Source organism: Corythoichthys intestinalis, chromosome 11 (assembly GCF_030265065.1).
Source record: "Corythoichthys intestinalis isolate RoL2023-P3 chromosome 11, ASM3026506v1, whole genome shotgun sequence".
NCBI classification, from domain to species: domain Eukaryota; kingdom Metazoa; phylum Chordata; class Actinopteri; order Syngnathiformes; family Syngnathidae; genus Corythoichthys; species Corythoichthys intestinalis.
The window spans coordinates 14,178,720-14,194,013 of record NC_080405.1 but is presented as its reverse complement, the minus strand read 5'-3'; the positions used below and the strand labels follow the sequence as shown (position 1 = coordinate 14,194,013).

The 15,294-nt window shown below is 39.5% G+C and overlaps 1 protein-coding gene across 1 annotated transcript in view; it reads left to right on the top strand.

Moving 5' to 3' along the window:
* Positions 1 to 8,389: 8,389 nt before the first annotated feature.
* atoh8 (atonal bHLH transcription factor 8) overlaps positions 8,390 to 15,294 on the top strand; it is a 31,971-nt gene continuing 25,066 nt past the window's right edge. Inside the window, exons 1-2 of the mRNA XM_057850333.1 lie at positions 8,390 to 9,965; positions 10,040 to 10,195. Coding sequence (XP_057706316.1) covers positions 9,333 to 9,965; positions 10,040 to 10,195 — 789 coding nt within the window. The 5' untranslated portion in view covers positions 8,390 to 9,332. The remainder of the gene's footprint in view (positions 9,966 to 10,039; positions 10,196 to 15,294) is intronic.

The following is a 15,294-nucleotide window of genomic DNA, read 5'->3' as shown; positions in this document are numbered from 1 at the left end:
TGCCAAAACTTACCTGAGAAAGCCAAAAACGTTTTGGAAGAATGTTCTCTGGTCAGATGAGACAAAAGTACAGATTTTTGGGAAAAGGCATCAACATAGAGTTTACAGGGAAAAAACGAGGCTTTCAAAGAAAACACGTTCCCCTCAGTCAAACATGGTGTAGGTTCCCTGATGTTTTGGTGTTGCATTGCTACCCCTGGCACTGGACTGCTTGACCGTGTGCATGGCATTATGAAGTCTGAAGACTACCAACAAATTTTGCAGCATAATGTAGGGCCTAGTGTGAGAAAGCTGGGTCTCCCTCAGAGGTCATGGGTCGTCCAGCAGGACAATGACCCAAAACACACTTCAAAAAGCACTACAAAATGGTTTGAGAGAAAGCACTGGAGACTTCTAAAGTGGCCAGCAATGAGTCCAGACCTGAATCCCAAATAACACTTGTGGAGAGATCTGAAAATGGCAGTTTGGAGAAGGCACCCTTCAAATCTCACAGACCTGGAGCAGTTGGCCAAAGAAGAATGGTCTAAAATTCCAGCAGAGCATTGTAAGAATCTCATTGATGGATACCGGAAGCGGTTGTTCGCAGTTATTTTGTCTAAGGGTTGTGCTACCAAGTATTAGGTTGAGGTTGTCCGGCCCATTTTTGGAGTTTTGTGAAATGATAATGATTTAATTTTTTTCCACCAAAAGCTCAATCTTGGTCTTATCTGACCAAAGCACACGGTCCCAGTTGAAGCCTGGGACCGTGTGTATTTTTGTGTGAGAACAAGATTGAGCTTTTTGGCAACAAACACTCTAAGTGGGTCTGGCGTGCCACGAAAGATGCGCATGCTGAAAAGCACCTCATACCCACTGTGAAGTATGGGGGTGGGTCAGTGATGCTGTGGGGCTGTTTCGCTTCCAAAGGCCCTGGGAACCTTGTTAGGGTGCATGGCATCATGAATGCTTTGAAATACCAGGACATTTTAAATCAAAATCTGTTGCCCTCTGCCCGAAAGCTGAAGATGGGTCGTTACTGGGTCTTTCAGCAAGACAATGACCCTAAACATATGGCCAAATCACCACAGAAATAGTTCACCAGACACAAAATCAAGCTCCTCCCATGGCCATCTCAGTCCCCAGACCTTGTTCTGTTGGCAAAAGGGGGCTGTACAAAGTATTAACACCAGGGGTGCTAATATTTGTGACACACATTATTTGATGCCAAATAATTTTTTCTTTATGTCGGATTTTTTCCCCACTGAATGAATGCACTGAAGGTTGGATTTTTCTTTTTTTTCCCATTAAGGTCCCATATTATTTGAATTAAAAAAAATATATATATATATATATTAGAAGCTAAAAAAACACATCTTTTTCAGGGGTGCCAATAATTATGGAGGGCACTGTACGTAGATATTGCATTAAAACCGGACGTTTTCAGCTAGAATACTAATTTACCACATTAATAATGTGTTTTTCTGATTAGTTTAATGTTATTTCCATTGAAAAAACTGCTTTTCTTTTAAAAAGGAGGACATTTCTCAGTCACCCCAAACTTTTGAACGGTAGTGTATATCTATATTAGGGGTGTGATGATACACACAAGTCACGGTTCAGTATGTAGCCTACCTTGGTACGAGGTCACGGTTTGGTTCAGTACAACAAGAAAAACACAAAGGCTTTTTTCTTACAGCATTTGAAATTTAAAGTTTGTATACCATTACCCTCTTGTGTAGGTGATTATTATTATTTTTTTTTAAATCTAAAAAGTGTGACTTTTTTTTTTGTTTGTTTCATTTTGGAATTAAAAAAAAAAAAGAAAAAACAGTTCAATTCAACCGGATAATATAAACATATAGTATTTGATGTGAAAGACATTATAGAATGGATCATGTAATAACGTATAGAACATGAAAAGCTACTTTGCCGAGTGACTAATTACTTTTACATTGAGGTAACTGAGTTACTAACTCACTTTTTGGCATTGAGGTAACTGAGTTACTCACTTTTTGGGAGAAGTAATTTGTAACTATAATGAATTACTTTTTTTTTTTTTTTTAACCTGTCCTGTTCAGCTGTTTGACACGGAGAATGGAAGTCTTAGTTAGTACTTTTACTTTTTTAAAGTAAAATTAATAGAGGCGTGCAAAATTTCCGATTCTTAGATTATTCATGATTCGGCCGTGGAAGATTCGAGAACGATTCACAAACATCCAAATTCCGATTATTGAACAATATCAGGTAAAGCGGAAATAAAACGCAGTCAGTGCGGTCTTCAGGACGCAATGAGGAACGGACCGAGAGTAAATATCATGTGCAGCTAATGCCGCTAGGTAAAACTAAACAATAATACCTGACTGCGACCGTCAGCCGCTACAAAGAGCGCCCAGTTGCTAGTTGCTACAATCATACGGTAACATAAGGCTATGGCAGATATCACATATATCTTGACTAGATGTGAAATGACAGACTTTCCCGCGCTAGTAAACAGGCGCCATCTTAAAGCAGTAGACTTCTCTAGAAGGCTGTTGTAGAGAACCTAATTACTTGTTATCTAAAATACCCCTAAATCGGCAACATCTTGACTTGAATCTATCTTTAAATGATGAAACAGTTTTAAAACTTTCACATGTCGAAAGTAGACATGAGGGAAATTATGGAATAACGGGCGCAATTTTAACAACTATAACGGTTGATTCACAACATTAATTGAATGTAGTTTAAAGCTTCTGATACAGAATGGGGACTTGATTATTTTATTTACTGTTTTTAAGCGGTAACTTGATACTAAAATAGTAGTTTGGTTTATTTAGCCTGAGAGGATTTTTGAACAATTTTGGAGCAAATATACAAAACATTTTTAAAAATTTAATCGATTTATAATCGAATCGGAGTCTCTGAATCGTAATCGAATCGTTAGGTGCCCAAAGATTCCCACCTCTAAAGATTAACAACACTGAGCAGAGCCATGTAGAAAGAGCGTTGCGAGTCTTGCGACACTTTGATCTTGCTTCTGGTGTGCACGTGGTTCACAGAGGCCTGAGTAGTTCCAAGCACAAGCAGCGATGTAATGGTTTTCCATAGACTTCATAATGATATTGACGGGTCACATCCATCATACTTTGCGCCTCACCTTCAAGTAGGGGGCCTCCCCACATCAAGAGGCGTTAAACACACATGCAGCGATCTAATGCCGGATTTAGGTTAAAAAACTACGAAAGCTATACCGCATACAAACAGGAAGGATTGTCTCAGGAGTGATTTGTTCGAGGATTCAAGGTAATTATTATATTTTTCATACCATGCATGCATTTTGAAACGCGAAAAAAACCAATGGGAGAAATTAGCCGTTACAGCATTGGCGTCGTAGTTCGCAATATTTATGTTAAATAAATGCTAACTGTCCGGTTCTTTGCTCTCTTAACAAAGAATCTAGACTGTTTTAGTTCTATATCTATAAAGAATTCAGGGGTTTAAGCATTTACTCACAAGAATTTCAACGTAAAAAGCTCTTTTGTGGTAAGGCAGCACCACAGTGACTTTAAGACTAGCAGCACATTCAACATATTTACGTAAAATAAATGCCAACTGCCTGTTTTATAATTTTTTAAATTGCTTTTAACCAAGAATCCAGGCTGTTTTACGTCTATATAAAGAATTGAGGGATTTACGCATTTATTCACAATAATTTTCAACGTAAAAAGTTCTTTGTGTTTCCACTCGGTCAGCTTTGACTGAGATAGGCCCCCTATTAATCAGCCCCGTGTCCCGTCAATATCATTATGAAGTCTATAGGTTTTCAAAGGAACTGACAGCTGTAATTGCAACATTTATGGTAAAGATTGATAAAATCACAAATCTAGCCAAATGTTTTACTACCTCATTGGGGTCTACCCTCGTCGAAGTGATGTTTGAAAAACAAAACAAAGACAAGAACAGTTTTGACTGAAAAAAAAACGTGCCCATATTTATTTTTTTCAAATAAATATAATTTCAGTCAATCACAATCATTTAGTCAATATCATTGACGATGTGTTCCCCAAACGAACAATGAGCACTGTACTAAAACAAACATAGACCCAACAGGTGTTGTGCTTTTTCAGCAGATAAAACATTTGGTGCAACAGTAGAGGAGACTTCTGTGGTTTTGGACCATATAACAACTCAAACGCACACATCCCAATCCACCGACACCATGCCAAAAATGTTACATATTATCAGGCCCATTAATACGGTTATTGGATTTATTGGGATGACGTCATAATTCCAATTACTGGACCGATAATTATCGTGCACCTCTACATTTTACACAAAACTCTGAAAATGGGCTGGACAAAAGTACTGGCAGCCTTTGAAAAATGATGTGATGCTTCTTTAATTTGTGTAATTAACAGCACTTGTTATTCACAGGTGCACATAAAAGATGGTGGCAATAACTAAATCACACTTGAAGCCAGTTAAAATGGATTAAAGTTGACTCAACCTCTGTCCTGTGTGGACCACATTGAGCATGGTGAAAAGAAAGAAGACCAAAGAACTCTCTGAGGACTTCAGAAGCAAAATTCTGAGGAAGTATGAGCAATCTCAAGGCTACAACTCCATCTGCAAAGGCCTGAATGTTTCTGTGTCTACCATGCGCAGTGTCATCAATAAGTGGCTAACCTCCCTAGATGTGGACGGAAAAGAAAAATTGACGAGAGATTTCAACAAAAGATTGTGCGGATGGTGGATAAAGAACCTCGACTAACATCCCAACAAGTTCAAGCTGTCCTGCAGTCCGAGGGTATAACAGTGTCAACTCGTACTATCCTTCGGCGTCTGATTGAAAAGGGACTCTATGGTAGGATGCCCACAGACATGAAAAAGCCAGGCTGGAGTTTGCAAAAACTTACCAGAGAAAGCCAAAAACGTTTTAGAAGAATGTTTTATGGTCAGATGAGACAACAGTAGAGATTTTTGGGAAAAGGCATCAACATAGAGTTTACAAGGGAAAAAAACGAGGCCTTCAAAGAAAAGAACACTGTCCCCACAGTCAAACATGTCGGAGGTTCCCTGATGTTTTGGGGTTGCTTTCCTAACTCTGGCACTGGACTGCTTGACCGTGTGCATGGCATTATGAAGTCTGAACACAACCAACAAATTTTGCAGCATAATGTAGTGCCCAGTGTGAGAAAGCTGGGTCTTCCAGCAGGACAATGACCCAAAACACACTCCAAAAAGTACTAGAAAATGGTTTGAGAGAAAGCACTGGAGACTTCTAAAGTGGCCAGCAATGGGTCCAGACCTGAAGTTCCCATACAACACCTGTGGAGAGATCTGAAAATGGCAGTTTGGAGAAGGCACCCTTCAAATCTCAGAGACTTGGAGCAGTTGGCCAAAGAAGAATGGTCTAAAATTCCAGCAGAGCATTGTAAGAAACTCATTGACGGATACCAGAAGTGATTGTTCGCAGTTATTTTGTCTGAAGGTTGTGGTAACAAGTATTAGGCTAGGGTGCCAATACTTTTGTCCGGCCCATTTTTGGAGTTTTGTGTCAAATGATAATGATTTACATTTTTTTCCCATTCTCTTTTGTGTTTTTTAATTGCAAGCAAAATAAATAAAGATATTACTACCAAAGCATTTGTAGTTGCAATCATTTTCTGAGAGAAATTGAGCATTATCTGACAGAATTGCAGGGGTGCCAATACTTTTGGCCAGCACTGTACTTGCGATGACATTTTTCTGTTGTCATTCTTATGTTGACGCAGAAAAGGGAAAAAAATACCATAGGCAGAGTTTGACTTTTGGGGCAGGGGGGGCACAACATGTTGATGACCCCGAAACGCAGTGTCAGCAATAAAATTAACTTACAATAATATTTATAACACACTGAAAATGAGTGTTTTTTAAATTTCCCGTCATTCTTGAGGGGAATTCTGAACCGGGCTGCCTGGGACAGCTCTACCTTTCGCCAAGATTGTCATCCATTGAATATGGTACGTCCGCCGGTGTCGTGCCAATGTAGTTACACCCGTCAAAAATTGTATCCCTTGGGCGGAGCCACTGCGCTGCACTGATTTGCTTGATTTACATGTTTTAGTGATGTAGTTATCTACGCGGTTTTAAAACATAGCCCATCCATCAAAAAAAAAAAAAAAATCTGTCGCAGAACGTGACATACGTAAAACGTGAATGCAATGTTTTACTGTTTTATTCATAGGATGACCTATAACTGTTATTACTGTAATTCAAGTCATGTAAGGAGTTTCTCCAGTTTAATAAACGTCGATGTCCAAAATATAGAACTGTGGTTCTTTTCTGGCATTAATTAATTGTTTAAGTCGACATAGCTCATAACTAATGTGTGTGTGTACGCTCCCGCGGCCAGCGGATACAATTTTTGACGGGGGTAACTACATTGGCAAGACACCAGTAGTGGCTCTGTTGTACAATTAGCGTCTTTACTGGGGCAAATTGAAACTCCGCTCACCATTTTGCCGATGCTATCTGGCGTTTCATGGTCCACATTTTCAGTCCTTGGTTCCTGCTCAGTTGTTGTTGTCGCTTTTGAAAGCTTAGGTTTGAAAAAAAAAATATGTATCTTGTAAGGGTGTAACGGTATATGTAATAGTATTGAACCGTTTCAGTACGTGGTGCTCGATTTCGGAACGGACGCGTACCGAACAAGTTTCTGACTTAATATAACCCTTACTTTTTGAGGCTGTGAGTCGATCGGGTTACAGTTTCTTTGTGTAGATTATATTTACTCTGTCTTCTCTACTATAATGAGGACCAACACGGTAGGTCAGTATAACCCAGAAACGTCAACGGCGCGAGAACGTGACCGCCGCGAGAACGCAGTGAAACGCGGGCGTTAGAGTCAATCCGCCAATGCACACCAGTCGCAGTGCAGCTGCGTGTTAGATGCGTCCCAGAAGAGGCTCAACGCGACGCACGCGAAAAGAACGGCAGAGTTTATTATTTGTCGCGAGATGCGGCCCTCCTGCGTCAATACTACTACGGGTAGCTAGGATCGGGCCGGAAGTCACTCGTGTAAAAATACGGTGGGTCCGGTCGATTTTCAAAATAATATGCAATGGTAACCTACTTTTTGAGTCCATCAGATCTCTTGAGTGGTAGATCGGGGCACAGTTGACTTGTCTTTGTTGATTTACTGCTGTCCTCTCAGCTATAATAATAACCAACACGGCCCCATGTTCAATACAAAACCCTCCTACCACAACAAAACAAGTAGGAACTAATATTCACATAGGAACTAAAGTTATAGAACATAAAATATACAATATAAATGAATACTACATCACATTTGTAAAATATAAACACATAATAAAATAAATAATAGCCATTTAAATAAAATAAATTGAAATGAGCTAAAACACCTGTAATTAAATAATAATACACAGATCCTGCTTACACAATTAAATTCATTCATTTCTGTGTGGCGCTTTAAATTGAGAAAATCCACCAATAAAGCTTTTGAAAACCGTTCATAAGGAAAAAAAATGTTTCATTGAGGCATTTCATTCGTAAAATACATGTTAAAATCTTTGTCATTGGGATTGTTTTTCTCTTTAGCACAGGACTTCTTTTTTTTCTTTTCTTTCAGAAAGAAAGCTGACCAATACACGGCTCTGAAAGGCAAATTGTTGTTGGATTATCCTTAAATACCCGCTACTTTTTCAGCAGAATTCTAGCTTTGTATAGGCTAATGTTCCTATTGTTGAAAGCACAAAAGCTCAAAATAAACAACTAGCACATTTATATTTTGCATTTTGTTTTCTTACTGTACCGAAAATGAACTGAATCGTGACCTCAAAACCGAGATACGTACCGAACCGAGATTTTTGTGTACCGTTGCACCCCTAGTATCTAGTCTCTTCGGTCCTCAAGTGGTTTTGGCTAAGCAAAGCAAGTGACCGTCTAAGGTGCTAGTCACATGATCTGTTCAAAAAAATAATTTTGACCGATTATAAAAATATCTTTTTTTGTTAAATTCATTCATTTATGTTGTTTTATCGCTTTACAACCTTTATGGACAATTTTTTTACCGGAAAACTCTTGATTTTAAATTCATATATAGGACAGTCAATTACATGCATTGACACTTTTCAGCCACCGGAGGGGGGATGCCCCCCTTTAAACTCGCGTATGGTAAAAAGTAACTGATAAATTACTTTTAGTTACTTTGATAAGAATAAGTAAAGTAACTAGATTACTTTTTTGAGGCTTAATCACTAATCAGTAATTATTTTTTCAAGTAATCTGTGACAACACTGATCGTAGTCTTTTTTTCCTCTTTGTTTGGTCCAAATACTCCATCGTGGGGGTGAGGGGGGGGCTGAAATATATTGTGTATGCGAGTGTGTGCGCGCGTGTTCGACTATGTGAGAAAGAGAGAGAGAGAGGGAGGGCGAGAGCTTCAGCCAGTCAGACGCCAGGCATCCTCAGGTTCAATGTTTGCATGACCACTACGCACGCTGCTCCTCTCCTGGTCTTCTTCTCACTTACGTGGACCCCTTGGATTCAATGCAAAGGAGCCACTAATGAACTTGTTTCCTTGGAACATCGAAGGTGCCATAACGTTGCACCGGGACCGAGAGCGCTGGATGTGACAGAGGGAGGAAGACAGCGTGGAGTTAAATTCATTTGAACTCTCCTACTACCGATGACACTGTCACGAGAGGTTTGCATGACTTGAAACACTTTTATCACTCGTGACATCTTGTCATTTGTAATATCGGGACTCATCGGAGTTGTTTTACTTAGGTTATTACCATTTTATTAACAGTCGAGAAGTATTTCGGCACTGCTTTCTATTCGTACCAGCAGCTGCGGCTTGACTACAGCTCCTGTGCGCGCGCGTGCGCAACAGTGTGGGTTATTCACAGTGCTGCTATGCAGACTGGCTGGAGCCACACTCAGACAGTCACGGCTTCACTGTAGCTCCAGTGTGTGTATGTGTGTGTGTGTGCTCGCTCGGACTGCTTTCCAATAGAGAAACAAAAAGAAAGCTCGCCACACACTGAGGAGAAAGCTATCTCTCTTTGGTGACGACTCGTGCGGAATCGCATATGTTCCACAGCTTTGTGTATGAGTGCGGCTTGTTCAGGATGCTGCTATGCAGACAGAGTGGAGCCATACGAAACCTGCTGGTAAAGTTCAAGTAACACACATGACAGTGCAGCCGCTGTCAGTGCAGCACAGCGGTTTGTGTTGCTTTTGCACGTATGATCGGCAACCACATTAAAAGCAAACAGAGATGTTTTACTTGATTTAAACAAATTGCAGTATTACTATTTCATTATTGTTTTTGGCTTTCACTTGGGACATTGCGGATTGGCAGAAAAATGAAGGACCCCCATCCACTTACCAACAACTGGATTAAATCCCCCCGTAAAGAACCGGTGATCATCCCCATGCAAAGCTCTCACAAGAAGTTCAAGAGAAAGTCTCGCGAACCGAAAAAAATTTACAGTGATTTTGAACCTGACGGGATGAAAGCGTACGCGATGGATACGCCGGAGGGGGATTTGCTGGAGGACCCTCATTTGGAGCCTTGTAATGTCACCAGGTTGGCTCCGATCCACAGACACATAAGAGTGTCACATGAGGCGAGCGCCACCGGGATTCTATCAGGAGTGGTGGTAGCCCCGCCGCAGAGCAGCGCTTTGGACATGAGGATCGGCAGTGCCATCGCTCCTAAACTGTCTCCGTTACCCATCTCTCCGTTCGCTAATCCGGAAATTGTCCACTGGCCCGCGGCGATATCTCAGCCCCTCTCAAACAGATTAAAACCGGGCCACCGCTCCATATTCCCCGTAACGCCCTCGTCCAACAACATTCACAGTCTTTCACCCAACCGCCAATCCTTTCCAATTGACCCGTCCATGTCAGGCCAAACTACAGCTCGGCCTGTCTCTCAAACCTCTCTGAACTCTCAAAGGCAAGACCATGTAGAGCAACAGGGCCTTTCGCCAAAGGTAGAGTGAAATGATTTTGACCCAATACTGTTAGTGACCAGATTGATAACTCGTAGATGTCACCTGTCTGCTAGGAGTCTTCTCGAAAGCGTGTAGGAATGAGCGCCGACGGAACCGGACGTATTCCAGAGGTCAAAGCCGTCCAACAGACGAGGAGGCTCCTAGCTAACGCCCGTGAGAGAACCCGCGTCCACACCATCAGTGCTGCTTTTGAGGCCCTTAGGAAACAGGTGAGACTGAAAGAAGTGCACGAACCGTGAATATCAACTCTTGAATTCAATCAGCGGTGTCCAAACTTGAGGAATGTATGCAAATATCATTGAATAACATTCATTGAGCACAAGAAGCTTAAATTCAAACAATATTCTCTTGCACCTCTCATCTTTAACACGAGATGGAGGTAGTAACTTAAACATTGCCTTTCCTTTGGCTCAGGGGCAGGGGTGAAAATGGTCGCCACCGAGCCAGAAATTTTATTTATTATTATCATTTTTGGGGGGGGGGGGGGGGGGGGGTTCTAACCTCTTAAACTACTGAAATGCAAAGAAAACTTATTGTACAGTTATTTCTATAACATACAAAAACTGATTTCCATTCAAAATTGTAATTTTTCATTATTTGCAAATAAAAAGAATAAAAGTTAACAAAAACATCAATAACCCCAACCTCCATCTCCTAATTTTTATTTTCCCTCATTTCCTCACAACTAAATGCCAAATCTCAATTTTAACTACTTAATAACATAGGATGTATATTAAAATTGAAGTTAATGTAAACATTTCCTTTTTTTTTTTTTTTTTTAAATAAGAAAATTTTAAGTAAGCTACATTCCGAAAAAACTAAATACAAATGACTTATATTATGCAGAGTGAAATTAAATATATTTTGAAGATCGCGCAAACATTGACTTTTTTTTTTAAATCATAAGGAAATGAATAAGTAGCCTAACATAAATGAACAAATTTAAGTCAAAAGTGCACATTGACAGCTAAGATGTTCTGAACCTCCCCATCAGAGCAAATACAATATGATAAATAAGGCTCCTCAAGTCTTTCGTCCCTCTTAAAGATTTGATCCATTTTACAACCTTTTTTTTTTTTTTTTTGCTGTTCCAGAAAACATGCACATTTGAACCAATCAGAGCTAACCATCTCTGCTGATCGCATTTCAGTATGTCAGCCAATTGAACAGATAAATGAGTCCAGGCATTTTGCTTTGCTGGGTGTATTCGCACATTGACGTGACTCATCATCGTCAGACTCCGATAACTGCAGCAGCTGGGGAAACCCATGCCGTTCGTGAAATAAAATGTATAATAAATATTGGTGGAAATGGATTATGCTACAGAAGCACTTTATTATGCTTGTTATTAACACTTGTGTATGTAAATCTGATGTTGGTAGATTGTTTTCTTGGAGATGAAATGCATGTGTGGCAGCTTAGCATTTTTATTTTTATTTAACATAGTTTTGAAAGTTGCCGTCATATTTTCGGAATCAAAGCACTGTGTACCAGTACAGCATTCCGGCCCTGAATCTTAAAGCGGAACTGCATTCTGGCCCTGAATCTTATATCGGAACTGCGTTCTGGCCCACTTTCACCCCTGCTCAGGGGTCAAAACCTGTTGACATGCAGAACTATGCAGAATTTCAGTACAGTGGTACCTCGACATACGATCGCTTCGACACACGATCTTTTCAACATCCGACGTAAAGTTTGACTCGCCATTTGTTTCTACATCTGACGACATGCTCGAAATACAATGATTTTTGACAGCGCCGCAGTTTCTTGGTTTTGCCAGAAGGTGGATGTACGACTGAATTTCTTTCTTTTCTCAACACTGGATCCAAAAAGGTTAGTGCAGGTGGAGAAAAAAAGAAATGGTGACGCTTGCTATTGTCGACAATAGGGCCGTAGAATGTCGATCTCGGCCGGCGGTCCTCCATTCACCAGTCTTTATAAGTTAAGGTGAAAATTCTTATTGTGGTAACATCGCCAAAGAAATCGCCAGCTTTGTCAGGTTTCTAATCATTTATTCAATCAACTCACCTAGTGTCAGCTGCTGTTGACGCCAGGATCGAAACAGAAAGTAAAATAGCGCTCTCTTGCTCACCGTCACATCAGCCCCGTGGTACGTTAAGGTACAGCAAAAAAAAAGTCCGCCACATTAGAACCCGATTCGTTAGATTATTACAGGTATTATTATTATTGCTATTATTATAGGTGGAAAACACTCAGGTGACTTGAAGTACTGCTCTGAGACCCCCAATTTGCCAACTTTCAAAACTGTCCGATATGCATTTGTGATACATCATTGGAAAGCTTAAAATCTCAATTTTCTGGGAGAAGAAAAATTTTGAACAAGAGGGCATTTTTAGAAAAAAAAAAAAAAAATTAAACAGCAAAACCCTAACTGGAGGCGAGAGCACGCGCGAGCAGAATTAAAGACGCAATGATTTTAACGAGATATTCCCGCGTACTCACCTTGTTTCGATCCAAAAACTCCATGTAGCATGTATCACCGAGTGTCAATACACACCTGTGAATGGCCACAGCCGGATTTCTTATTTTATTTTATGGGTGAAACACGGTGATATAACAAGGGTCACGATGCAGAAATTGCAGACAACAAGGAGTAATTGAGATTTTGTTTTTCATATAGTTACCCTTTTAAATGTTATTTTTCAATTTTTCTTTGTTTGGAACGATTATCGTCTAACATATGGGGGAAAATGCATCAGTAACAAAAAAAAAATACAATTAAGCGATAGTTATGAGGTAGATATTCGTGACTTTTTGACAGACGCCAAATTTTTCATGGTGATGTAATTTGTTTAAAAGTTTAAAATATGCGAATGAATAATTTTTTTAAAGTCTTTTTTTTTTTAACTAAATATTAGACACAAATTAATGATTCTAAGCTAAAAATTACATTTTTAATTATAAATATAATTACCTTCTTTTCATGGCTATGTTGAAACAAAAGCGGTTGCGCGACATCTGTAAACGGGGTTTTTCAGGGTAAAACGGACAAATTAAAAATAGTTCGGAGGCTTAGTGCGCCATGAATCTGCTATGGCAGCATATTAGAGCTGAAACGAATACTCGAGCAACCCGAGTAACTCGAGTTTAAAAACTGATCCGAGTAATTTTATTCAACGCGAGTAATCGTTTATTTTGACAGCTCTAAGCATCACGTTTTGCTCGGACTACTTTTAATGCGGGACAACGCGCTAATGTCACGTGCGTAGAGGAAGAAGCAAAAAAAAAAAAAAAAAAAAAAAGAAAAAGAAAAAACAACTTACTGCAGTCGACAGCCGCTACAAACGACGCTGACGTTGCTAAATACTAGCCCGCACGATGCTACATTGGTAGCAGGTAGCGTCCGATGAGTCTCATAGAGATCACATGTATGTTGAACTAGATGCGAAATGACAGACTCGGTCGCGTATGGGCAGCGTTAGTAAACAGCCGCCATCTTAAAGCAGTAGAGTGCTAAGCGCTAATAAAGAGCGCTAAGCGCTAATAAATAAGACTAACGTTACTGTCACTAGCTGAAGTAACGTTAGCCCTGCGGAGGGTTAGGTTTCTATTAATTATGACCACTTTCGATGCATGGCTAACGTGTCTTACATACAGGCTTTAACATAACATAGCGTTATGGAGTGATGAGGGTGTAAAATAAAAACTCAATAATGCTAACTATCAATTTTAGCTCAGTAGTCATTGCTGGATAAAACACCAAGTCGCACTGGTTCCTAATGTGCTCCACTACAGCCTGTATCTTAGATTTATTTAGAACACTGCAAAAATGCAATTTTTTTTTTTTTTAATAAGATCTAAAGGTTTTTGGAGTGAAAGCAGTGAATTAGTCTTTTTTTATTTAGTTACATCCGAGATGCAATTGTTGGCTGTTTTCAACAATATACATTGAAAAGAAAGACATTGATTGACTGAAAATGGTTCAAGATTAGATGAAATGTCTTGTTTTCTCATGTATATTTATAATTGCTCTTCACCTAAAAATATATTTGTTTTATCCGATTACTCGATTAATCGATAGAATTTTCAGTCGATTACTCGATTACTAAAATATTCGATAGCTGCAGCCCGACAGCATATAGACATATTGTTCTATCAAACACAACAGTTCTTTTGGCTTAAAATACAGCCGTTTATTTTAAAGAGGGGTGCAAGAGCAGAAACTGCTTTTTCACTCTTGTTTGTGTTTTCTGCCTATATTATTGTTATTCTGATTTTTATTCATAATTTATTATTTTTGCTTTTTGTAATTGCTATTTGCAATAGTAATGCAGTATTTATTAAGGATTTTTTTTTTGGGCTGTGTAACGAATTAATTGAATTATAATGTATTCTTATGGGAAAATACTGCCCGACATACGACCATTTCGACTTACAAACAAGGTCCTTGAATGAATTAATGTATGTAATATGTAGAGGTACCACTGTATTTTGTTTTACATGGATAAACTAATCTACAGGGTTTATGCGGGTCATTAAAAAGCATCAAAAGTCATTAAATGGATTATGTAAAAATTCAGGTCTTAAAAAACATTCCAATGCATTAAGCTAAATGTTCAAGGCATTAAAAAATATGTAAACTTGACAGTTAAAAAAACTTTTTTTCGTAATTTGAGTTGTCCGATATTATCGAGTAGCCGATAATATCACCCGATAAAAGCATTTTATAATCAGATTATTTTGACATCGGTTTTTCCATATCACTTTTAAAAATAACAATAATACATTTTATTTCGACAGCGGTTTTCAAGACACGCAAAGACGCTTCACGAGAAAGTTAGGAACACAATACCTCAACAACATTAACAAAACAATTGTAGACTTATATTAAAAGCAGGATAAAAGTGCCGGTAAATAAAAAATGAAGAGGTCAAGATAGAACCGAGATCAAGATCGTGGTGGGTAAGAAAGAGTAAACAGATGTTTTTTGAGTCTGGATTTGAAAAGTGAAAGGGTAGATATATTGCGAAGATCGAGTGGTAGGGAGTTCCAGAGCTGGGGGGCACAGTGACTAAAAGCTCTGGAACTGAGGGTGGCGAGATGGACATGGGGGACCGAAAGGTGCAGGATAGAGGAGGAGCGAAGTGAACGGGGGGCGGTTAAGACAGAGGAGATTGCACAAGTATGGGGGGGCCAGGCCATGGAGTGCTTTAAAGGTAATGACAAGGATCTTGTAGTTGAGTCTTTGGGGCAGTTTACATGGCGACTCTGCGACACAAAGACGCAATGACTGAGTAGCGGACTCGCCTCGTGTACATATGGTGTCGGAGAAGACGGAAGGCGAAGA